At 40.8% G+C, this 25,853-nt stretch overlaps 1 protein-coding gene across 2 annotated transcripts; it reads right to left on the minus strand.

The window, feature by feature from the left end:
* Positions 1–552: 552 nt before the first annotated feature.
* itgb1a (integrin, beta 1a) lies at positions 553–24,912 on the minus strand. 2 transcript variants are annotated; one of them, XM_085418150.1, is made up of 17 exons: positions 24,576–24,912; positions 9,184–9,250; positions 8,738–8,823; positions 8,075–8,306; positions 7,812–7,982; positions 7,223–7,461; positions 6,823–6,978; positions 6,635–6,730; positions 6,167–6,256; positions 5,773–5,913; positions 5,457–5,659; positions 5,103–5,341; positions 4,777–4,999; positions 3,845–4,077; positions 3,475–3,641; positions 2,062–2,139; positions 553–1,671 (listed from the first exon to the last, which is right to left on the minus strand). In XM_085418150.1, exons 2-16 carry the CDS (start codon positions 9,248–9,250, stop codon positions 2,062–2,064), a joined length of 2,421 nt encoding a protein of 806 aa, XP_085274276.1. In that variant the 5' UTR covers positions 24,576–24,912; the 3' UTR covers positions 553–1,671. The 2 variants fall into 2 exon arrangements, with proteins under 2 accessions (XP_085274276.1, XP_085274277.1); XM_085418151.1 differs by lacking the exon at positions 2,062–2,139 and having other exon boundaries at positions 554–1,671.
* Between the last annotated feature and the right edge of the window lie 941 nt (positions 24,913–25,853).

Below are 25,853 nucleotides of genomic sequence, written 5' to 3' on the forward strand. Positions count from 1 at the left end.
TCAAACCGGAACCCAGGCCTATTGCTCTCCGGCTATATTGCATATGGTCAAATGCTCACACCCGAGCTAAACTGGTGCCTATCCCAAGATGCTTGCAGCTGATGGGATAATTCGAATTTTGGAAAATAATTCAAACTAACTGAAACGATACTGTGAACTTGGAAAACTAAACTCAAATAAAAATATAGAAGAAATATCAAACCTTTGTGAAACTAAACTGAATTGAAATATAAAAAAAAAGAAATAAAATAAAATAAAAACTAATTAGAAAACACAGTTGATTGATACTTCTCAATCAACTCCCCAATTACTTTTGACTCTGAAATTTTGTGATTGTGCATAAAAATGTCCATAATTCCTAAACAGTTCATGCAAGCTGAAAAGCTGAAAGTCTGCGCTTCCATCACATATTGACTTGACTGTTTCATTTACACTCTGCTGTGATTGCTTACACATGCAAACTTAAAAAAAACTGAATTATCGTCCACAAACTTTATGAACCTAACAGTATTTACAGCCCTTCCACAAATGAAACACCTGAAAGAAAGAAAATACACTTTTTTTTGTCCATTATTTAATAAATAAGTCATAAACAGCACTGTGGGAGAACATGATACTGAGATAAAAGGCACTTTGAAAATAATACTGTAAAAGGCTTGAGTGTGGTATCAGAGGCATTTGGGTTTGGGAAACATTTCAGAGGTTCTTCATGTGACGTTTCAAAGACAGTTTCAGCCTCACAGTCTCAAAAACAAACCAGCACGATCGGATCAAATGGGCAACTTCACCAGTTCACTGACAGGACATGCGTTTGGTGTACTTGAAAAGAAGACAGCAAAGGACCTGAGAATGAGTGTCAAAGTTACTTCATTTACCATATACAATCATATCTCATTAGTTAAGCAGTAATTTATTTTATAGTAATAAAAATCCATTGATTGTTCATTACCACCACATTTTCAAAATCTGAACAAGTGGTATGCATTCCCTTTAATGATATTTGAATCACTAGATGTTCTTACGCCGCACTCAATATAATATATACTGTATAATAGACTGTGCAATAGCCTAATCTAAGTCGAATGCTCAACATTACTCAGTACTTCCTATTGCAGTTGTTTTCGATATATACACACCGGCATACTGTCCTGATATGGCCAAGAATTTACATATTAAACTCAGGCCCTGTCAGCAAACATACAGAAACTCACAGGAGGTCAGTGCAGACAGAGTCAGACGAGTAGAGACAGACAGAAGCTGAAGGAGTGTTGTGCACGTGTTATATTATCCATGGCGTCTACGCTGTGTTGCTAAAAAAAAAGCCAAGTCCTCTGCCCGTACCAGTCCAGCGGCAGGAGAACTAATACGCAACTTAAAAGTATATACACATACTGTACATCTAAAATACAACAAATGCATAAAAATCATATCATCAAGTGTTAGTAAAAATACTGAATCAGTGGGCAAATGTATACACTGTAATGATAAAGCAAATAGGAAAAAAAAATGCACATAAATTCCTCCGCACGCTCCTGTCAGAACTCAAAGCTACGGTAAAGGCTGCGGCTGTCGGATACTTGATAGCAGAGCTGAACTGTGGAGCTAACATTTGCCTTCATATTTGGGATTGACCACAGTCGTCACGGCGCTTTTGTAGATTGGATTTTCACCCTGGAAAAGAAAAGTTGAAATTTGGTCAAATTCTAAAACTCAATCAAACCATGCATGTTTGTGTGTGTGTGTGTTATTCTTCCAAAAACACCGGTTATGATTAAATATACAACAACTTGGGATATTCACAGAATTTAGTTTCAGTTTTTGTTGTATCACACTTTGCAAACAGACATGCTTTTGTGACCACATACTAAACACCAGAAGGTAAAAATCACCAAGCAACTTTGCTTGTCACAGCCTGTTCATGCAGTCTTCATTAATCTACTCTTAATGTAGCTGCAGAGTCTGTAGGTCTTTAAAAAGACAGGTGAGAGAGAGAGAGATCACAGCACACACATAAACAGCCCGTGCAGGGAAAACCAAGTGGAAAGTAAAAGAAATACAAACTTAAAGAACAGCAGCTTTACGTCCATAGTTTGGGTTCTGGAACTGATTGATGGGACTCTTGTATATGGGGTTCTCTTGCTATGGGTGCAGATGAGCACAGGGCAGAGATGAATGAGGAAACAAAGAGTGACAGTACAGGAGAGAAAAAAATACAAAAGGCGAGATAAAATGAAAAAGCAGGAATCAGGTGCGGTGACAGAAGAAAAGACAGCATGTGAAATAGAAGGAATTTAGCTGGAAGCTCTTATTAAGCAATGAGCCACCAAAGCATTTTTCCTAACATAGCTCATCTATGATTCACTTGTTCACTTGCAGTCTTTCTTGTCTTTTTGCTTTTGGTTAACCGGAAGGTGCTGAAGGTGCTGAAGCATTTAATCCTCCCCTCCCTGTCTGGCAGCTTCCCACCTCTCAAATAAAAGGATAAAAAGAACTTGCCATCAGATTAAAACATTTACAGAAAAACATGAAGGGCACCCGTGATGTTTATTTTCGTTGTCAATTGCACCTAAAGACCTAAAGACCTGTACTGAATGTAAGTGTTGTTGCAGCTTAAATACAACTGTATCATGTCAATATACACAATATATATATATATATATATATATATATATATATATATATATATATATATATATATATATATATATATATAGATCATAACTGATGATAGATACCTAAAAATTATAGGATGAAGATAAAAACAAATCAAACAAAGCATCTGGGTATGATATTTGACACAGACGTCTTCCTTTTATCTTGTCAGGGAGCAGGATTACATGCACTCTTATTTTTCAATATTACAGGGATGTGGAGCTTTAGGCCACGCTGCCTGTGGGAATAAGAAAGACCCCAAAATGCAGAGCAGCTTTACTGCTGCTGATTAGAGACATCTGCACCATCAACCCCATTATTCACTGCAGGTTTGACAAACTCCTGCCACTAGATGGGGGAATATTACTGCACATGGAATTATGCTGAAATCCAGATTTTTGTTATATAGATATTGGCAGATGATGTGGAAGAAGCAGGGAGGGGAGGAGTTGTGGCTACTCCCCAGAAAAAGTCCAGCTATGCTCAGAGTGCATAGCATTCCCAAAAAAGTCCACACAGTCTTCAACATTTTTCCCTCTTTATTTTGAGCTCCGCTCAAAAGCAACAAATACAGTCTGTGTGTGCAGCTGTGGGACGGTGGAGAGTGAGAACAAGATACTTCATAATGATTTCGAAAAGTCTGCAAATCTCGTCCGTTGCTAAAAAACAACAATGATCTTCGCAACTTAATTCTCTGACAGCGGCTGCTGTTGCTGAGCAGCCAACCGACACCTGTTTTCCACATTTAACTTAAACTAAAACAATCAAAAACATTTATCCTGCTCGTCTTTCACAGAGCCACTTCCTGTTCCAGGCACTCACCGTGTCCCATTTGGCGTTCATCTTCTCCTTTTCAAACTTGGCGAACTCTCTTCTGTCGTGGATGATCATCAGCAGCTTCCAGATCAGCAGCAGGGCTAAGCCAATGAGGACAATGCCTGCGACCACGCCGGCCACAATGGGGATGATGTCAGGACCGGAGGGGCAGTCTGAAAAAGAGCAGGGTTCAGCAGGCAGCTTGAAATCGCAGTGCAGCAATAACACCATGGGAGTAACATACCATCACACAGCTATATGTGAGTAAACAAAAGCTCTATTTTTGTAAGCCAACCACCATGGCCCCTGTAATTAGCTTTTTCTGTAACAGAAACCTTCCACACCCTGTTCCCAGTGAGCCCAGCCCTCTCCTTACCCAGCTTGTCGACCACATGGACTTCCCTTTCCGTGTCGTTGACAGCGTAGGTATAGTAGAACCAGCAGTCATTGGCATCCCTCTCCTTGCAGTGCATCACGGGGTAAGGGTAGTCATTGGGCTGCGGCAGCTTGTTCCTGTCCTTCACTGTAATCAGGTTAAAGTAGCTGCACTCCTCTTTGCATGTTTTCATCTTCTCACCGGTGCCAAACGCCCGGCACTGGACACACAGTCTGGAAAGGACAAGGAGTGTTGTTAGTAAACACTCAGTTAGATTTGCCACGTGACAACAAAAAAGAAACAACTGCAGCAGCCCATCTACCTCCTTGTTGTCATGGAGTCAGTTAACGTAGCCTTATTTCTATATTTTATTTAGATTTTTGATAATTTTCTTTTTTTTGTTATTTTTTTTGTTATATGTTGACATGTTATTATTAGCAATGAATATATGACAGATCAGCTATTACTAAGTTCTTATTTGCAGTGGATATGCAGTCAGATTTTACTCAAAGCTGATTTACGTACATGTACTTGCATAGTACAGAGACATTATGAGAGCAAACACTTAAAGAGAAGTGTTCAGCAGCTGAACAGGAACACACATGCCAATCACCTATTATTTTAATGCATGCACACAGTAGAGGTTTGCAATAATTTCAGTGAGCATGCACTCACAGCCGTAGTAAAGCTGTAGATATCTGCACCAATCACTATAGTATCTTGTCAGCACTCCCAATTGAGCCTTTAATTACCTTGTGATGCCTTGTGATTTATAAGTATATTCTTTTAAACATCAGACATATTTTTCTTTTCTATAGTAAATAAAATATGGGTTTGTAAATCATTGCATGCTGGTTTTATTTACATTTTACACAACTTGTCATCTATGAAATATATGCAAAACCAGAACTATTTCTACACATCAGACTTACTTGTGTTCAGCGCAGACTCCTGGACAGGTAGGGCAGGTTTCACATGTGGGACCCTGGAACTTGGGGTCTGTGCACTTGCAAACGCCACACTCACATCTTCCTCTGCCGTTACAGATCTGCTTGTTGGTGGCCAAACATGTGCTGTTGTCCAGAGAACAGTCACAGGCTCTACCGCTCCACATGGGGTCGCAGATACACTCCCTGCACACACATCGTCCATTCCCTAAGGAAAAAAGTTAAAAAAGGAAAATTGTGATTAAATACTGTAAATGGCCTAAACACTTAAATGAAGCCACAGATATAATCTGTAACATTGACACACTCACCTCCACACAGTTTGTTTTCAGAGCGATCACAGTTGAAGTTGTCACACTCGCAGAACTGGCCGCTGTACCTTTCCTCTGGGTTGGGTCTCTTCTTGCACTCGCATGTGCCGCACACGCATTCTCCGTTGTTGCTGCAGATGTCCGTGCTGTTGTCTTTACGGCAGGTCTGATCCATGTCGTCTGTAGCCATGTCGTTGCTGCTGCATTCGCAATTTCTACCCACACGGCCTTCAAAACACCTGAGACAATAAAGGGGAGGTTGTGATGCATTTTAAAAGAAGTCCAAGTACATGCGAAGGCGAGAAGTGAACGATGGCATTTTTCAGCAAAATATCTTTTGAATTAAAGGCTTACCTGCACGCTCCACACTCAAAGGTCCCATTTAAGGAGCACTTTTCGCTTTTTTTAACAACATCGTTATTCTGGCATTGACAGTCACAGATGAAGTTGAGGATAATCTCCACCTCCTCTGTGAATCCCAGGGGCTTTATCTTGATGGTCTCACTCTTGCCTTCATTTGGACAGCCCTTAGATGTCACAGTGATGTTAAAGTTGACCTGAGTAATGGAATAAGAAAGAAAGCCTAAATGAGAGAAGAATGGTGTGAAAACTGAAATGGAAAATATGAACTGTGAACTGCAACAACAAGAAGTCATTCTGTATTTCCCACCTCATCTCCAATTGAGATATTGGAGCACTTTCGTCCATCGTCCTTGTCGTTAACCACTCCGTTCTTACACTGTGATTTGTATTCTATCTCCACTCCCTCTGGGAGCTTGCTGTTGTCTAGAATAACTTCAGATGAGAGAGACTGCCAAAAACCAAAAACATAACAACATGAAGGTTTTTTCCTGCTTTGGAATTTCATCTGGTAGCTTTGTTTTGACAGAGTACAACACACAAAGGCATGGCTGTAGGTTAAATGAGAATACAAGTACAAAAAAGGAATGTTCCAGCTCAGTAATCGCTACAAGATTTTAACAGAGTTCATATGAGGAAATGATAACTTGATCAAAGTTTTATGACATTATGCTAACAGCAAAAAATCTCAACAATGTACTTACATTGTAAGCGTCTATGATGAGGTTGATTACATTGCTGGAGTTGGCAGACAGTGTACCCACTGCAGACTTTGGTATCAGATTTTTCAGTTCCTGTGGAGGAAGAGGCATGTTCAGAGCAAAACTTCAGAACTCTATTAATCTCGTGGCCTCAGAAAGAGACACAAGTTGTTTCAACTTACACTACAGCCCACAAAATAATATTTTAACCATTTTATTGCAGATTCTGATCACACAAATTTCAACTATTGCTTTGATGGGTGTTCACACTTCGAAAGGTGGACTTAAAAAGCAACAGCTTGTTAGCAAGAAATAATGAGAACTTCAAGGGGATGGTAGTCTTAACTTAGCAGATGGCTAAGCTTTTTGCAGATGTTTTTGTTGCACTGGACAAACACATGCATGCTTAAAAAATGACAATGAAGAAAGACGTGAATGAGTATCACAGGGATAACAAGAAGAAGAACTAACTTGGTACACAGGCTGAAACTCCTCTGTGACTGCAAAGATAGTCTGAATGTTGTTGTCGCTTAGCTTCTGGACCAGGTGAGCAATTGAGGGATAATCCTTAAAAAGACCAAGGAAGAGAAAAAGCCATATTTACAAAATCAACACAGCTAACCTGTACAAAACAACCAAAGCACAAAGGAACTACTTACATAATAGTGGCTCATTGTGTACACATTGTCCTCCAAGTGACATTTTCCATCATTAGGCAGTACAATGCCTCCCAGTTTGCCATCTCCAGCAAAGTGGAAACCGGCATCAGTGGAGAACACCAGCAGACGCGTAACATTCCTCCAGCCAATTTCCTTCTGATAAATAAAAAAGAAAATATATTAAGTAATTACCAGAACAGCTTAATATGTGACACATGAACTTTTGACTACATCCACAAATCTCCTTGTAAACACCAAGCACTCATAAAATACCTTTTTGACACTACATCTAAACACTTTTACTGGCACTATATCCCTCCAAGCAAGCCCCATAATGACTGGAAAATTACTTGAGAGTGAAAATTTCCCACAGGATCACTTTCCTTTTCTTGATGCTTACCCCGCAAACAGCCACTTGCATGATGGCGTCAAAGCCCCCCTCTGGAGAGTCCAGGTTTCCTGAGATTTGCTGCTTGCCCACCAGAGAGTTGAACATATTGCCGTCACTGGTCAGACTCAAGACATTCTTATAGCTGAAGGGGCTGGTGCAGTTCTGGTCCCCTGTGCATGGGTTTAGCAGCTTGGATGGAGTGGTGCTGATGTAAGGCATGACCGTCTTCTCCACAAACGAACCAAAACCTGCAAAATAAATTTTAAACTAAACTAAACTAGATGTTTGCTTTGACAATGCGTATGTCTGTAACTGTGGGGTTAGGTGTGAGGCACAACGGCCTGATTATCTTTTAATCCTGCATATGATTAGTTGTTTGTTTTTTTTGCTTGTTTTTAAATGAGAATTGGATTGAAAAGAACTTCATCCAACCTCAAAATTGCTTTAAGAGTATACCTCTAAACTGTCTATCTATTTATTTTTATAATTTTGAGGGGGGCTACAAATGTATATTTGTGCAGTTATAAAAGTCTTTCTTTACTTGTGTAATTACATTTTATAGTGAGAAAATTAAACAGGTGTTATTGATAATCCCCACCTATATGAAAGTCACTGGTGATCTTTTTCATCTCCAACATGAGACTGGTTCCCAGGTTCTTGACATTCTCCAGATCATCCTTCATTGAGTAGGACAGGTCCATCAAGTAGTACAGGTCAATGGGATAATCTTCAGCTCGTTTGAACTTCAAGTCAAAAGACTGGGGCTGACCTACATAAAGAGATCACATTTAAAGTTTAAATAAAACTGAGGTTGCTCCAGCCTGGATGCACTTCCAGTAACAGTATAAAATGTGTTCTCACCAGATCGAAGGTTGAGTCTGAGTTTCTGGGGCTGGATCTGAGTGATTTCCTCTGGCTTTGGTTTATTGGTTTCGACCCCAGTAACCTTTTTGCGATTGGTCACACGCTTGTTTGTGATGATCCACTTCTTGCCGGTTGGATTCTGAATTTGCGAATCATTACAACCCCTGTCTTTTAAAGACTCTACCTCATCACAACGGGTTGACAAGGCTTCACCCTGTTTCAGGAAGTTCTAAGAGCAGCAGCACAGAGAGAATTAAAGGAGCAGTCTGTCAGTTTAACAAGTTAAAATCTGTTCATATGTAGGCATCTTTGTTATGTGTAAACAAGGATGTTCTACAATGTACAACAAGCCAAATGATCACTTTGGAGAGAGCGAGTGGAGACTAGAAAAGTATAACAGACTACAGCCTACCCTGCGCTCCTAGGTAGGAGCAGTCTTTGTAAATTGGATGAGTGTAAAATACTGGCTTCTTGCTCCTCTGTATATCATTGATATAAAAGATTGCTAAAAATGCCACCCTTCTCTTTGGGAATTGACGAATCTATCGATGTTTCAAAGATAACAAAGAGTATAAGCCTAACATAAAACATAATGTTAGGCTTAACAGCTGTTTTCACTTCCGCAGCAGTGAAAACAGCTGACCACTTCAGTTCACGTACTTCCTGTTCACACCAGCCACATTTGGCTCCAGCCTGGATGCATTCCCCACAGTGTTTGGCATTGGCACTGATGCACTCGTTCCCCTCTAGATGGAAAACAAAGAGAGAAGAGAGAGCAGAGTCAGAGGGAGGAGAGGTATAGCGCAGTCGCTGCAAAATAAGCAGTCCTGTTAAGCCCCCGCCTGCGCGCTTACAAATCGGTTCCTCTGCAACACTCCGCGTCTCAATGGTAATGGGAGACAGAGACGGATAATTCCATTTTTTCCATTATCCTCTATGCCCTGATGCTGAAGTGGAGCTCTGCTCAGCAACATCATTAACCCTCCCTCGCCACAGTGGGACTCATCAAAATAAACTGCATGTTTACTATACGAGCTGACATCAACAAAATGATATAATTGGGACACATGAAGGATGCTACGGAAATATCAAGAGGAAAATCTTACCTTTCTGAGGATTACAGTAGCAAAAGACTCCTAACAACAGAGATATCAAGATCACCTTCAGGTCCATCTGAAAAACACACAAGGGGAAAAAATATATACATCAAGGTGTTCTGGTCTTGACATAAACAGAGCGACTGCTGTTTTGAAAAGCACAATGCCATTTTGACTGTGCCTTTATTTCCAATAACAGGATCTGGTGTGCTTGGTGGCCTGAGTGTCTGAATTAATAATATCCCCGGATAAAAAGGTCCACAAGAGTGAGAACGAGTGTCCAAGAGATGAGAGATTAAACCTGCAAATAGCTTGGTTATAATTGGAGGTAATAAATTATCCTGTTATAGCGTGCTTGGCTATTCTCAGATGGTCATAGGGTAACAGGCCGCTCATTTAAATCAAACCACTTTCACTCACGCACACACACAAGATTACATCAACTCATCCTTAGCTTGGACTGTACCTATTATTTATTTCTCTCCCACAATTCCTTTTACTGTAAATAGCATCAGCTCCCTAGAGTCATCCCCTCTGTCGTCGTGTACATTGATCCCTGTCTGACTGCAGGCCATTTGGTTGGCTAGTTGCTGTGTGTGGACATATTTTATCACAGATAGCTCAAAGCTGCTAAAATGCTCAACAACTTATTTTAGCAACAAACATGCTAATGCCCAAATAAGTAGGCACGAGCTCATAGCCTAGCTAAAAACAGCTGAGTTCGAGTTTACAGGCTTTATTTTTATGTATTTTACGTTTTATGGTTTTTTTTTTACTGTTTTCACAGTGTTTCGTTTTTATGCCTCTGTGTCACTAAAAATTCTGCATAACCGATGATTATATTAAGATATAGTTTGTGCTGGCATTCTTTAAGATTCGCAGCACCTCTTACTGGCAGACCTACTCAGCCGCAGCTGAGAAAGCTCCTCGACAGAACTGTCAACCAACCACCAGCCAGCAAAGGATCAGATCATGTTGAATCTAAAACATGTGGAAGGTATACCCAACACTCCATCTGACCATAAAACACAAACTGATGGTGAGTCATTGCTAAAATATTCTCAGAATATAGAAGTCTACCACACTACAGGTCAAGGATCCAAATTAGAGACTGACAGACAGACAGCGGTAAAGTCACAAAACTTTGATTTTAACTTATTTAGACTACTGGCTGCTGCTGGCTATTCATGGAGGCTGCAATAAAAGACTGCATTCCCTCACACTGTGCTAAAGGAAGCTCTGATGTTCAGTGTTCACTGTGTTGACTGATGCATTCCTAAGCACTTGTGTGAATGTGTGTGTGCGTTTATCCAGACACAGAGGGACAGACGGCCTGTCTACAGCCCCCCAGATTAGATCAGCTGGCTTGGCACTGCTGGGCATGGGCAGCATGTTCTAGTTGGTGTTGTAGCTGGACATTTAATAGAATAAAAAGATCCCATAGCATCTTCTATGGTAGAATACAGATCTATGACCCAGCTTTAAATGTTGCGAATGATTGGTTTATGTGTAGTCAGTATACAGGATAAAGAAGTGACTCAGGTGAAAATCCTGATCTTAAAATCAAAGAGGTTCACAAACATGATATTTCTGTGTATGTTTCTTGTTTGCAGTCAAATAAAAACAATGGCAATAAGACTCTTTTCAGGTGTCAAGTTAGAAAAATAACCATGCTGTCTTCAATCCCATGAAGCTTTGCAGCTGTACAGAGGAATGCTTAGTAAATAACTACAGTAGGATATAGAGCTGAAGACTGAGAGCAGCCCAAGGAAGGTTCAGGAACAGGTCATCCAGAAACGTCAGACTTCCCAGACTTCTAAATCAACTAAATAACTTGTCAATATTTTCCTCACACACTGTTATATGTTTTAGTAAAATAAAAAGGTAGAAAAACGATTACTTCGAAAGCAAAAACCCACCACTGATAAGGTAGGACATACTTGGTGGAAAGTTGTTTATTATATAAGCATGAATGTTTAAACTCAACTGTAATCTGTCTGTTTGCATTTCAGAAATGCAGTTTATGCAATTCATAAATGATAAAATTCAGCGTAGAATGCAATCAGACCAATTTATCAGCTGATATTAGCCATCTGGTCTATTGGTGTCTGCATGCGTAACTGCTGATAAATGAAAATTTAACAGGTAAAGAAATGGGAGAGACACCCTTCAACTACTCTTTACTTTTCTTGCTGGCAGTCAGCTGATCCAAGCAGAGTTGAGCAGAGTAAATATAAGAAAACAAAAAACTACACAACATTTTTTTAGGGAAATGCTTATGTTTCATGGGTCTGAAAGCAGCCAAGATGCCCCCCGCACGCGCACACATCCTCCAACCACACACACCCATATTTTGCTCCATTGCGGTTTATTTCACACCTCAAGCATTTAGTAAGCAATTAAGCAAATACAAGTAATCTGCAATAAATTACAGGTAGTAATAAAATAAACTACTAACTCTTTTATGCTGCGTCCACACCTACACAGGTATTTTTGAAAATGCAGCTGTTTCGTCCACACGTAAACGGCGTTTCGAATCACCGAAAACTGAGATTTTTTAAAACTCCTTCTTTGCGTTTACGTGTGGACGAGGAATACAGAGTTCGTCACACAACGTCAAAGGTATGTGCCTTTTTTCACATCACACTGTGCGCCACGTTATTGTTTACATGAGATGAATTGCAGAATAGCAGATAGAGACAAAATGTTAATCTATCTTCAGTTTTTACAGGCTTACATACACACACGCAGTTACTGTCCCTCCATTTACAAAGGCAGAGGCGTCACGGTGTGATTATTTTACGTGTAGTTGTTTTTTTTTCCTGTGTAATAATATTCAACATTGCTATCAATACACTTTTCAAAAAATGCCTCTCTGTGCAAAATGGGTTTAAAAACATAAACAGCTGTGAGATACTGTTTGTCCGTGATTTAGGCTACGTTCACACTGCAGGTCTTAATGCTCAATTCCGATTTTTGATCAAATCCGATTTTTTTGTCTGCTCGTTCACACTACAAATAAAATGCGACAGCAAACGCGCTCTAGTGTGAGCGCTCAAAGCGGCCCGCATGCGCAAAAGAAGGCGTCACACACAACGCGCTCTGTTTAGACCCAGAGCAAACAATATTGTTTGACTGATGGCCCTTAATATAAAGACTTCGGACTTCACGTTTCCCAATTTTTGCTTTAAGTTATTTTGTTATTTACATAATAATGTAGATAACCTAATAATGATCCTTTTTTTTTCTTTTGCCTGTCCCGTTTGGCTCTTTTGCCATCAGAATTGTTGTCTAAAGGCAAAGAAAGATGCCCAACGGATTTACTTTACCAAATTGACCATCCCAGCCTTGCCATAATGGTCCATTTGATTCACCTTTTATTGTTTATTTTATTTTCACTTGCTGAATACGGGACAGACTTGACTGGGGGAAAGAAGGGGAGAAAGAAAGAGGGAAAGAGAAACAGCTGAGAAGAGGGACGGGGGAGAAGGGCAAAAGACAAAAACCAACAGAATGAGCAGAAAAAAAAAGCATATATCAATCACCTGGATCACCTGCTGAGAAAGAAAAAAGAAAACAAGCAGAAGAGAACAAGAGTAATAGAATAAACAGCATCACAATGATATATGGGAATATGACAGTAAATACTAAATATTAAACATTATTGTGCAGCACATAAGATCAACAGAACACAGTGTGCTTTGAGGTAGGAGCCAAAAAGGGTGTAGTTTGTGGGTGTGATCACCCGTTTGTACACCTGTGAGCATGGACGCGCTTGTTTTTTTAAAAGGTTCCTTCATGTAATGATCTGCTAGAGGGTGTGGGGGGGCCACAGCCCCGTCCTCCAGGGCATGAAGCAGGTATGGAGGAGATCAAAACTCCAGACATCCAGAGGCCCCCAGAACACAAGAGACCAAGGAAGACCAACAGAGGGGCAGCTGCGCCACTGTCCCAGAAAGAGCTGAGGAGAGTCCCAGATGAGGGCTCACTCAGCAGCCGCGGAGCAGAAGCCAGGGGGGGTTGCAGTGACGCGCCCGTGAGCTCCGCCGGCAGCCAGCCGTGCCTGAGTGACCGAGCCCCAGGCCAAGAGGCCGGGGGCACCCCACCTCCGAAGTGGCCCGAGCGAGCCCCAGGCTCCAGGCCCCGATAAGCGGCCGCCAAGGAGTGAGCCGGTGTGTACCTGGACGCCCATCCCCAGACACAAAGAACCACCAACGCACCGACACCTGAGGGAGTCCGCCACTGGCAGGGGAAGTGGTGGTGGGGGGAGATAGGCCTCCAAACCTTGGAGGGCCTGAGATGTCCCCAGAGAGGTGGCGTCTGATACCCAACCTGACATATAGACACAGACATACAGGCACACACATATACAAACATCCATTCCCACCCTCATGCTCTCATGTGCACTTACTCCACACTCAACCAACGTGGAGACAAACATAAAGAGACGCTGTACACACGATCACACTCCCCAAGCGTACTCTAAGAACCAGGTCTAGGTACCCTTGCCCCTGGAGGGGGTAACTGCACCCAGACCCAGGTGGTGTTACCCTTTTCCCTGCGGTGGGGAGAGGCAGACTGCCCCGACTCCGCAGCAGCAGGGAGGCCCCACACTCCAGACCGCAGTCGGACGGCCAACTCCTCCTCCTAGCCCCCCCGCTCCAGCAGGCCGCAGAGAACAGGGGTTAGAGAAGATTCCAAACCTCCCACCACCTAATAATGATCCTTATTGCTGTTTTAGAGAGGAGCGGTGCTTCAAAGGATAGTTGCAGATTTCTGTCAGAATCTGCAGATTATACAGTACAAATAAAATGTTCACGTTTCTCCAGCGTTGTCTTCCCAACAGTTTCACTTACATCTACACTGGATGGCCAGGAAGCGTTCGTGATGTCTTCTCCAGTGCTGATAATTTCCATCGGTCTTGTGTCAGTGACGTAAAAGACGGATTTAATGCGACATGACCGTTCAAACAGCAGTCGCTTTCTAAAACATCGGATATGTATCGGATTCAGGACCACATATGAAAGTGACCCAGATCGGATTTGAAAATATCGGATTTGTGCTGTTCACACTGTCACACCATGATCGGATATGGGTCGCATAGGGTCAAAAAAATCGGATTTGATGCGCTTTTGCCTGCAGTGTGAACATAGCCTTAGACAGGGGGAACAAATCGTGGCAGGATCAGCCTGATATTATTTGTATCCCACCGTAACTTTACTGTATAAAGAGCTAACATCTCCAAAATGTCAGGAGTAGTTAGTCATTACAACAAGTGTTTGTGAACTAAAAATCAAGAATGTGGGATACTGTTTGTCCGTGATTTCAACAGCCCAGCGCATGCTCCGATAAAGGGAGACCCAATTATGCAGGGGAGACCTACCTTGGCACTTGTGTAGGTGAAACCAAAGGGAAGATATGCTTCACCAAGACATGCTTCTAGTCTTTGGCTTAGCAGTGTCCAAGCGTTTTTTTTCCCCTTTTCATACCGCGCCCCCCCTGCAATGGCTCTGCGATACTGAGGTGCATTCTTGAGGATATCATGAACTTTTCCTGTCAGTAAGCCAGTGTTACTGAAACTGTCTTTGAAGTAGAAATTATATTGTTGGTTTCAGACACTTTCGGACAAAACTCAAACAAACTGAAATTGTTTATGAAAGGGAAAATGTGATTTCTAGGTCACAGCTAACATTAGCTGGTATAATGTTAGCGCGGTGGTTCCCAAACTTTTTTTGTTAGGCCCCCCCTTTGTTTTACAATAAAATGCCCCCCCCACTCCCCCTGCAAAAACACATCCTCCAAGCGTAAAATAATGGTTGTTTTTTCTGTTTTTTGAAAGAGATTGTAGTTTTACACACACCCATATGGGTGTATGTGTAAAACCACTACCTCTTTTCAAAAAATGTCTCTCCGTGCAAAATGGGTTTAAAAACATAGACAACTATGGGATACTGTTTCAACCTCTGCTTTGCATTTGTCTTGGAGCCCCGTCAAAAAACTTGTCCATTATGCTAGTAGTGTCCAAGCATTCTTTTTTATTTTAAATTCATCCCCCCCTAGTAAGTAGAGTCTCCTCTACTTACTAGGATATCTGAATATCAGATTTTTAAATCACAACATATTGATATTGGTCTTAAAAATCTTATATCTGTCAGGTGCTGCTACAGGATGAGAAACACAGTTAGGCTGTAAGAAGAAACCAAATCATATTTTTGTAATTAATAAAATTGCTTGAGAATTACTATTACTATTCACTCAGACATGTTTTGATATGGTGAAATGTAAAAAGCATACCCACAAGGACAGAAGCTGTGCAAATAAACGGCAGCACATATTATTATTTATAAGTTCCTAGGAAACCAGGCTTTTAACACACTGTCGTTATCCTGCACTGGTGTGTGGGAGAACTGGTTCCAGGCACCAGGATGCTGGAACCAGGATTTTATGAACATGCAAACTAATGCTAAGAACACGTTATCATCTATAATTCTCTTTGCGCTAACTTTGCAAAATTCATGAGGTTCGAAAAGACCGTACACCTAGAAGTATGCTTTCACAAACAACCTGGTAATTTTTACTATGAAAAATATATGAATCAAACTTGGTAATGTGTTATTACGTAACAAATGTAATGACATGTGTGTGCTTTAATGTGTGAGTAGATGGAAAGGGTAATATAGATAAATTCCCTGACTACAGCAGAAAGAGCAGTTACTTTAACTCCCTGTCTCTCCCCCACTCAGACGTCTGCATACATACATGGAAATTTAACTCTTCACACACACCTGAACTGTGACTAGTGGCAGCCCAGCGTTTCGTAGGCTTCTGAAGGCTCTATCAGTTGGCAAGAGAAAGTGATGTATGGCAGACACTGTGGTGCGTGACTAAAACGGGCTGAGGCATTCCAGAGAGCCTGAACATTGCCTGACCAGGATAGTAACCCATAACACTGTTACTGCACTTTGGGGAAATGTGAGCTGTTGTGACACCCACGATGCATAAACAAACTCCCTCCATCCTTGTCTCTCTTCCTGCCTCAATTTTCCTGATTAAACCCGATTACAAACCCACTTTTTCCATTTTTCCACGACTTTTCTCATCTGCACATATTGTTTATGACTTTTTTACATCACGTTAACAGATATTAGCTTGAGGTGAGTGGGGGGTGAATCCCTGCGTGAAAATCTGTGGTGCAGAAATTAACTGAGCTACTTTAAAAGACTGGATTTACTTCCCTTCAAGCTGAGCTGCATTTGCAAGTACTTAGGACTACTTACTTCAGCAAGCACTGCCATGAATAATGACCACTGGAGTCAAGGGAGAGAAACAGGGAGACACGGTAAACCATACAGTGGAGCTGCAAAGAACTGGTTGCTGCTCAGAGTCACAGCTCTCTTTGTGGCTAAAGGCTGGGTGCTTGGTTCCCTCAGAAAGGCTGTTCTTCTAAGTTTGTGAAAAGAGGGAATGGAAAAGAAGGAAAAACAGGAAAGGGCGGTCCACAGCTCAAAGGAAAAAGGGTAGTCTCAAGTCCAAAGGAAAGGATCCCACAGACTTTACTTCTGCTCATGTATCTCCTAATCCTCTCTCCTCCATTTGCACTTTTACTGTACTTTTACTGTCATTAACTTTAATTGGTAATGACAATTACGTAACTTTTAACAGGTCTTCACAGCTTAAGACTGATACATTTCATAGACACTGATAGCTTGGAGTTTTTAGTTGATATTTAATTCCAGCATTCCAACATGTGTTCAGTTTCCAGAGTTGCCTGTGGCATATCTTTGGCATCCTATACTCCCATCCCTCCCATTTTCTCTCCCTCATTTCCCTAACGCACTCCCTTGCGCTGCCTCCCTCCTCCCTCATATCCCCGGCACAATCGCTCAGTTCACTCCCTCCGCTGTGAGTGGAGCCAAGCCGGTGGCCCCTTTGACTCCACATACCCTTCAAACACAGCGGAGTGGGGAACATGTCTGAGCTCTGAGACGTACAAGCCGCCGGACAGAACTGAAGGAGAATACCAAACAGTGTCTGCCTGTGTCTCTATCCACCCCCACCATCATCCGGAGGACCCTCTCAAAAGTAATGAATCAGGCTGCCCTCTGAGACCACGAGGATCTGATACTTAAAGTGCTCCCACTCACCATCCAATTTTTGGCTTAAAAGGGCCTCTGTGCGCTAAATAATACTAATGAGACAAAATACAATATCTTTTGGTGCTTCTTTGTTTCAAGGGGATTGATAAGTGCAGACAATCCAATTTAGTAGTCGATGTGAATTTTTGCACAGAAGAAAAGAGTAAAACACTCCAGGTGACAGCGGCTGAGAAATGTCATAGTTTCCACGTTACATCAGCATGTTAGTTCTGTGCGATTCCTCAAGCGAAACAGCTTCCAGAAATGGAAAAAACACTAAAAATAACTGGCCCGAAGAGTGAGGCTGAAAGGCATGAGACGGGATGAGCAGTGAGTTTTCTTTCCCATTTTTAGTCTGAAAAACATACAGTCAATATTCAGCTTCCATTTCTATTTTCCCATTGCGAGAAAACGATCCAGGGGTTCTAAGAGCGGCTAACAAGTTTTTCATTGATTATGGGTAAAATATGTAATATAAAATGCATACTGAATATTCAACTAGGAAACTGACAGAAGCAACAATTACCCAGTAACTGTAACATAAAAACTGTAGCGGCATAATAGTGATGCGCAGATTTGCTAAGATCCTGACCTATAACGGCCAGTATTAGCTATTTGACAATAATTTCTTATCTACATTTATAAATTAAGAGATTCAAATTCAGAGAAGAAAAACACCCTGCAACCATGTTATTGATGCTGCATAGTTTGTCTCTGCAGCTTCCCTGTTGGGAGCACATTTGAAACACAATGACAAGCAGCATCTGATCCAAGCAGAGCCAGGCAGAGCCTGAAGAGAGTACATGAGTAATCCACCTATTGTGCCTAAAAACAATATTAAACTTTATTATCATACTCACTAAGTGAGACAGTATCAGCTGATATATCTGATTTTTAAATCACCAGATATTAGTGCTGGTATCGGACTTATAAGTATAAGTCAGGTTCCTTTACTTATTAATTCAAAGCCGTTGAAAGAGTTATTTTCTGTAGCTAAAAGCAGTCCATATATCAGCAACAGTCACTGAATTCCATTCAAATTAGCTAGCTTTAAATGCTAGTGAAATGCACTAATGTGATTTGTATAAGATAGAGAGCACATAATTTCAAAAACCTTAACAGTTACAGGCAGTGGCATTTTAGGCATCTTCTTTAGTGAGTAAATAAGAAAAAATGTGTATTTATGCACTTTCTGCTTCACTGCAAACCCAACCTTGAATTTGTTTTTGCCATTATAACCCTAGCACCTTTAAAAAAAAGTGTGCTGTCACTCCTGACGCTTAAAGCAGTGATGTGCCATTATATAACAACAGCTGCTCACATTTTAGCTATTAAAGGTGATAGCTCATTTACATAATACCGGTAGAAGCCGTCTAGTTGTTTTCTTAATCAGGAATCCTGTTAAAAAGTGTTTCAGGCAATGTCAAAGTTTTCCAGAATATTTCCCTGAGAGACCTGTAATTATGCACAGTGTGATAGTTTAATAGAGTAATAAGGATAATAGCTACAGCCTAAAAAACAGTTTTATCAGCGATTCAACAGAGAGCCTGTTGCTGGCCTTAAAAATTCTGCTGCAGCTTTTCACACAAAACACTTAGCCACGCATGCTCTCTTGAGCCCTGCCAACATTCTCCTTGTGTGTGACAGAGGCTAAAGATATACTTCTGAGAAGGGATACTGCATTTGAAGGACTTTTCCACTCAGATAATCTATAACACTTTCATAGGACTGGTTTCTTTTTTTCTTAAAAAGAAAAGTGCACATCAAACTGGGTTTGTATCTCATCACATCACGTCCTCGCATGGTAGCTAAGTAGAAACAATCGAAACCCAGCCACAGCCTTTGGTGGAGGGCCAAGACCATATCGCTTTTCAGGGCTCTATCCCTGTGTTGAAAATAGCTGTGCAATGCTAACGTTATTTTGGACTCGTCCTCCCTGCCTGGCCTCTCCAATCTCTCTTTGGTTTGACACAAAGTTAATCATAAATCTCCCTCGAGCCTACAAACATATAACCAATTTAATACTTGTTTCTGTAGAAGTAACGACACACTTTATTCTGTAGCATTCTTGAAAAAAGAATTGCTGTTGAAGTAAGGCAGATTTGTTTGACAGAAGACAAGCTTTGTTTAGTTTTAAGGAGCCATCTGTTTTACCATTTACAGCAATGCTATAAAAGCAGAGTGAGACAAGGCAAGAGGGTCCAGTTTTTACCACTACCAACCACCAGTCTAAACTGTAGGATGGCTGTGGAAATCTTGTGGGGTTATCTTGCTGTGACAGTGTGAGCCTTGGGCTCAGTCTGTGGAGCTGGGAGCAGCTGTACAATAAGCCCTTCCAAACTCCCTGTCTTTGCTGACTCTGTCCTTCCTGCTCTAAAACACAGGAAGCTAAAGAACGTACAAGAAGCCTGCATCAATATGCCTGGAAACCAGCCAGGCATGACATATATGGATGTTCAGTGGGAAATAGGAGAACAAAGAAAGTTAATGACAAGCGAGAGCCAGGAAAAGGCTACTTTACTACAAAGAGGTGAAATGGTTGTGATCTGCCAGAACAGCAGCTTATTGACTTTCTGAATGAAGCGTGTCTGATCTAAACCTAAACCAGTCCATCACTGTAATCGGAACTGTGCAAGAAGCTAAACAAACTTGGAAACTGCTTTAAACAACAGCAGCACTGGAGCCAAAGGGAGCGACTGGAAATTAACTGACAGCTGAAGCATTTTTTAATTCTACAAAAATCAGAGCAGAACCTGGGCTGACAGCAGCCTGCAGTCTCCCATAAATATTTGCAGCTGTGAAATGATTAATGAATTGTCTGTTGGGATGGAGACAGGAATAAACATTATTTCTCCAGTAGAGTCAGTAATCTGGGCAACTGCTGACTAGAAATAGGTCAATTCTCCAGGTCTATGCACTAGATGTGACAATTGCAGCAATTCCAAGAGATTGACATTCTCTTTGTTACAGAAAAAGGACCAACATTGCCAGCTGCAGTCAAAGAAGGTGGTGCTTGAGTATGTCTGGCTATAACCATGAGATCCTCTCTGGGGAAGCAGCTGGGTGATATCAAGGACTCACACAACAGCATGTTAGTTCTGGAGGTGTGAAGCTAGTTGATTGTCAGTGACTTACTTGCAATACTAGAGTGAGGCAGTTGTCCAGTAGTAACTCAATCACAGATGATGTCATTCTCTCAGACAGATTGAAAAACAGTAAAGTTTTGTTGATCCTGTTCATCTGGACATTCAGCCGCTGTTTAGGTATTTTAATCAAGGCTATGAATGTAGACTACATGGTGGTAATCAAAGAGAACACACTCAAAGGGAAGAAACTACAGTACCAGCAATCTGACATTACATGTTTTTTTTACAGATATGTGGACGGACACATGTAATAAAGAAACTTTGACATTTGGTTTCACTGCATGAGGCCACCCATGGACACCTCAACTGTTTTTCTATGGAGAGCCTGCTCGAAACCACAGCTCATTAAAGACACTCAGATGTCTTTCATTAGAGCTTCATACTTTACACTATAAGTGAAGGACCTCCCCTTCTGCTTCCAGGAGAGACTGGAGCAGTAAACACTTCACAGCTCAAATTGTTCCTGTTTTATGTGTTCATGCATACATGTGATTTAGACAGACACATGGGGAGAGATTATTGCTCAAAAGAGGACTTGAGCACGAAGACAGATTGTGATGTCAGCAGTTTAACTATTTAATAACTGTAGCTAAGAGCCTGCAAAAACCTCTGTATACAATACATTTAACAGATGTTACCCGCTGTATTATATTGTAATAGAATGCACCCCCTAAATATCTCCTACTGTTGTGGTAGAAAAAAGTAGACTCTCTTTTAATTTTAAGGTTTTATGTTAAACATTTCTTTTGGCTGCTTCCTTATTCACAATGGATCATCACAGTGGGTGGCTCTGCATATCTGGCACAGCAATAACACTTCTGGTGCAACCCTTCCAGTGTGTCTTAAAATTAGGTAAATACAAAGACTTCACATATTATACTGTGCCATTATTTATTTAACACATTTTTAAGCCAAAATTTAGAGGGCTTGTATAAAAATGAAGTACAGCCCACAATTCAATAGCTTGTACCTTCAGCAGCAGTAAGTTGAAAGAATTGTTTTCTGCCAGTCTCTGGCATCGCTGTGGTGCTCTCTTCTTTCCTACGTTGCTACAGTTTATTGAGGTTTACGGGTATTTGTTCATGCACAGCTCTCTTTAGGTCCCATTGCAGCATTTCAGTTGGATTGACGTCTGGACTTCGACTGGGCCACTGCAACACTCAGTCACTTTATTGTAGACTCTTGGAAGCACTGTCGTGTTTCAGGACCCAGTTTTATTTCAATTTTGGCTTTTGGGCAGATGGCCCCAAAGTTATAAAATGCAATATGCTTATAAATGTTATAAATAGGCGTTCATGGTCAGCTCAATGACTCCAAGGTGCCCAAGTGCTGTAGCTGCAAAACAAGCCCAAATCATCATTCCTTTACGGCCATGCTTGATAGTTGGTATGAGGTGTTTGTGCTGATAAACTGGCTCTCGCCACATGGTGCTCTGCATTACAGCCATACACCTCTGCTTTGGTCTCATCTATTCAAAGGACACTGTCCCAGAAGCCTTATTGTTTCTTCAAATTTGCAAACCAAAGCTGTGGTGCCATGTTTTGGTTTTTTTTATAGAGAAGACACTTTCCTAGCGTGCAATGGTGTTCAGTTCAGTTCTAATTGTACTGTCATGAGCTTTAACATTTAAAATGACACCTTTAGAGTCTCATGTTAAATGCCTGCAGATCAGTCAATAACAATTATTAGTTAAAGTACCAACGTGCTGCTCTGTGAGATGTCAGCAATCTAAGACGTAGTATGTTCTTTAAAATTACAAGGAATAAACTTGGAATGCTGTAAAATTGCAAGTTTGAGTGCAGTTGGGGATGTTTACTGCACGCCATAGCTGTCTCATCTCTCATTTCCTGTCATTTCCTTACATTTGCTTATCTGACAAAGAAACCCAGCGCAAACAGCGCATGTAATTTTTCTGTCCTGCTAAACACAAACTGCCTCTATTTGTGAGTTACACAAACTCACGGAGCCTTCCAGTTAAAAACTCACGCTGTCACAATAATAAACAAAGAATGACAGAGTTTACAGCCCTGCAAATGTCTGCTGTCATTTACTCCCAGCAGAACAAATTCTTCATTTTCTCAGCAGACCTTGTAGAGCCGAGGTCAGCGTTAACCGCTTCATACCTCCCTGGTGTTTCCGGGGCTGATTTTAGAAAGAGGAGGCACCCCATCTAAAAAAAGAACAGGGAAGAAAAGGGGCTAGAGGTGCACTGGTGTTCAATGTGGTGAAAATATGAGTGAACAAATGTATTTGTGCCAAAAAACTGTGCGCTAAGAGAATGGCACCCAGTAAAGGCAACAAATCAAAGTGATTATATTGTTTAGAAATTGTTGCTCTTATAGGATTTTTAAATCTCATAAGGTTGGAGAGCATTTGTTATAGAAAAGACTGCTGAGGTTGGTGCTGGCTGATCGCATGTGAATGTCTCGCTGTTTCAGAGCTCATCAGGTTGTTGACCCGCTTTCAAACTCAAGGTAGGATGGGCACGTGTGCAGGCAATTGAGGTGAATGGCTTTAAAAGGCAATTATTTGTGCCACGTTACATCTTTCCGCTTGAAATGTTCCCCTACGGCACAAAGCATGTCTCGCAGGGGGCAATTGTACACATTCATCACTTATGTCTCACAGAGCAACACAAACACACACACTGATCGCATCTATCTCAGTGTAACAAGTTCGCACATAACGTGTGTGCCACTCCCCAACAAAGAAACAAACGCACTCACGTTCATGGGAAACATCACACATCCAGAAGAAACGCCTGGGTGTGGCTCTGAGTCTAAGTGGCATTATAAATCAGCTGGGAGCCCCCCACCCCCACCCCCCAGCAGCTGCTCCCCAGGGAACCTGAGGTCACATCTATTCAGCTGGTGGCTACTGGCTACAACTCCCCTCATTGTCCTACATTTACCCTCCTCCTCAGTTAGCATTCCTCCCCCATGTCCTTACTGTCCTTCCTCCAGCCCCATCACCCTCCTTCATATTGCCTTCTACCCCCTCCCCCCTCCAAACTCCCTCCATCCTTGTCTCTCTTCCTGCCTCCATTTTCCTGATTAAACTTCTAGGATCTTTACCTAGTGGTGGTTTCAGTGCAGTGGGCTATATTATTTACAAGGCCTTCACTCTCCAGCTCTCCTTTAAATGACTGGGGGGTTGGGGGGTTACTCAATAAATGGAAGTTGTTCAGCCTATCAATCACGCACTGCATGGGCAACAACAAGCAGCAGACAGTAAACACTTATAAAGTCTTATAGCTCTGTTTTTAGGTTTTTAGCAGTTTGTTTGTTTTTTTGCGTATATTGGTAAATAGACTGAGGTCAACAGTATTTACAAAGTGGTTCTATATAAAATAAATTAATTAATGTTTTGGAAGTTATGACTTTATGTGACATTGTACCTACATTATAACTAATTCAGACCTTTGTGGCCACTTAAAATATCTTTGTAGAACTATTATGTTTTATTTGTTGCAAATTCTCTTTAAAAAGCCATTTTTAATGCCAACGATACTTTTTAACTAGATAAATAAAGAATACATTTTAGTCACTTTGCCAAAAACTGATTGCATGTTCTACCTTGTGACAGGAATGTTGTTTGTGTCTGAAGATGATATCATTTATTATGATATCATCTATTATTATACATTTGGCACATGTTTTGCATATCATAGGCCAACAACTCATCTATCTAATTTTAATATTATTTAATCACTTTTTTGCAAATACCGGAAATCACTTTTTGACGATCAGATTTCTGGCACAACACCGAACACATTAGTACACTTCAGTTTGACTATTAATGACAATGTAACACACTGACACATGGCCAGTAACCACAACTATGCCCCATAAACAGCCAGAATCTTTACATTTTAAATCTGCATGTCTGTCATGTCAAATTAAACCACAACACAATGCCCGTGATTAGATTATTGCAAACGGGTTCAAGTATCAGTGAAAAAAAACGTGGGCGATGAGAAAAATAATAAAATGTTACAAACTTTATATACCTGCCATTAAAATGTAACAGTGACAGTATAAACTTAACCGGGCTGGTTACGTTTATAAAAATAAAGAAAAAAGAAGAAAAAAGAGGAAATAAATGAACGAATGAAGTTTACCTTGGCGCTGTTATTTCATACAGGAGACATAAGCAGAAGTAAGCTAGCGTTTGTAGTCCTCTGCCCGCAGCAGCGGCACAGGCAGACAGCAACTATCTGCCCTGCTGGCACCGGGGACCACTCTCTCCTCCGAAAAGTCACTGGAGATTTATCCTGCTGCTCATTCCTCTCTGCAGAGAAATATGTCGGCAGTATATATGTTTAAAACCAAATATTCGGTAGTTGGAGAGGGAGACAGTATCCGCACACTGCCTGGGCGGACCTCTTTACCGCGGACTAAATGAAGGGGACGAGCGAAGAGTGAAATCCTCAGTCCTCCGCCGCTGTTCCTAAAAAAAATAAATAAAAAATGCAGCAGCATCGCGGACAATGGCACACCGAGCGTTTCCGGTTACAGCTCCTTCAACATAAAATCAAAATTCAAATCTTTTTATTTTTTTGTTTATTATCTTTATATTTTATAATTGTATATATAACAAAAATAGGAAAAAATTTCAATAACTTTTAAGTTAAAGATTTTTATAGCCCCTTTCGAGAAGGACGAAAGCTTTACAGAAGAGTAAGAATTCTCTGGTAAATGGAGATTAATGGGGAATTCCAAAAAACAAAGACGGTGGTAGAAGTCTTTAATTTTCTTTTCTTTCTTTTTTTGTTTATATGGGGTTAAAATTTTTGTAATATCTGGGGTAAAATCTAGACCTTCTTAGTACTGTATCTTAGTACTTTCTAAGATACAGATGTCCTGTTAACCATTCCAATTAAGGTTTCACTTCCTCTAATTAAAAAGTTTTCCCAATGCGTCATCAAAGTCTTTTTACGTATTCAAAAAACAAACAAACAAGCTTTGATATTTTTTGTTTTGAAGGCGCGCGCATTCGTTTAACCGTCTTAATTTTGCTCACTTGACCCTTATGTTGCCTACGTCAACGCTAGAAGACAGCCCCACTCACGCTCACACATACACAGTGTGTCGGTATAATACTAACTCAGTCCGTAACTCCAATTAAGTCCACATCTTTAATCACCATCAGCATCATCCTCATCACTATAAGGACAGTTGGCTCTGTACTTGTACCTCACTGTCCACTAACAGTTTCACACTGAAGCTAAAAAAAAGAGTAGGCTATAAAGTTTAAATACATCTGATTAATTATCTTTTACTGTTACTTTTACTTTTACTACAAAACATTTTTTAAAAATCCAGTCGTAATTTCTTCTACTCATATTTTAAATATGATAATTTTTTTAAAATGTTTTTGTTGTTAATCCAATTTAGTT

This window comes from Rhamphochromis longiceps, linkage group LG9, assembly GCF_057381845.1.
Source record: "Rhamphochromis longiceps isolate RC_006_pf linkage group LG9, R_longiceps_female_GT1.1, whole genome shotgun sequence".
Lineage (NCBI taxonomy): Eukaryota > Metazoa > Chordata > Actinopteri > Cichliformes > Cichlidae > Rhamphochromis > Rhamphochromis longiceps.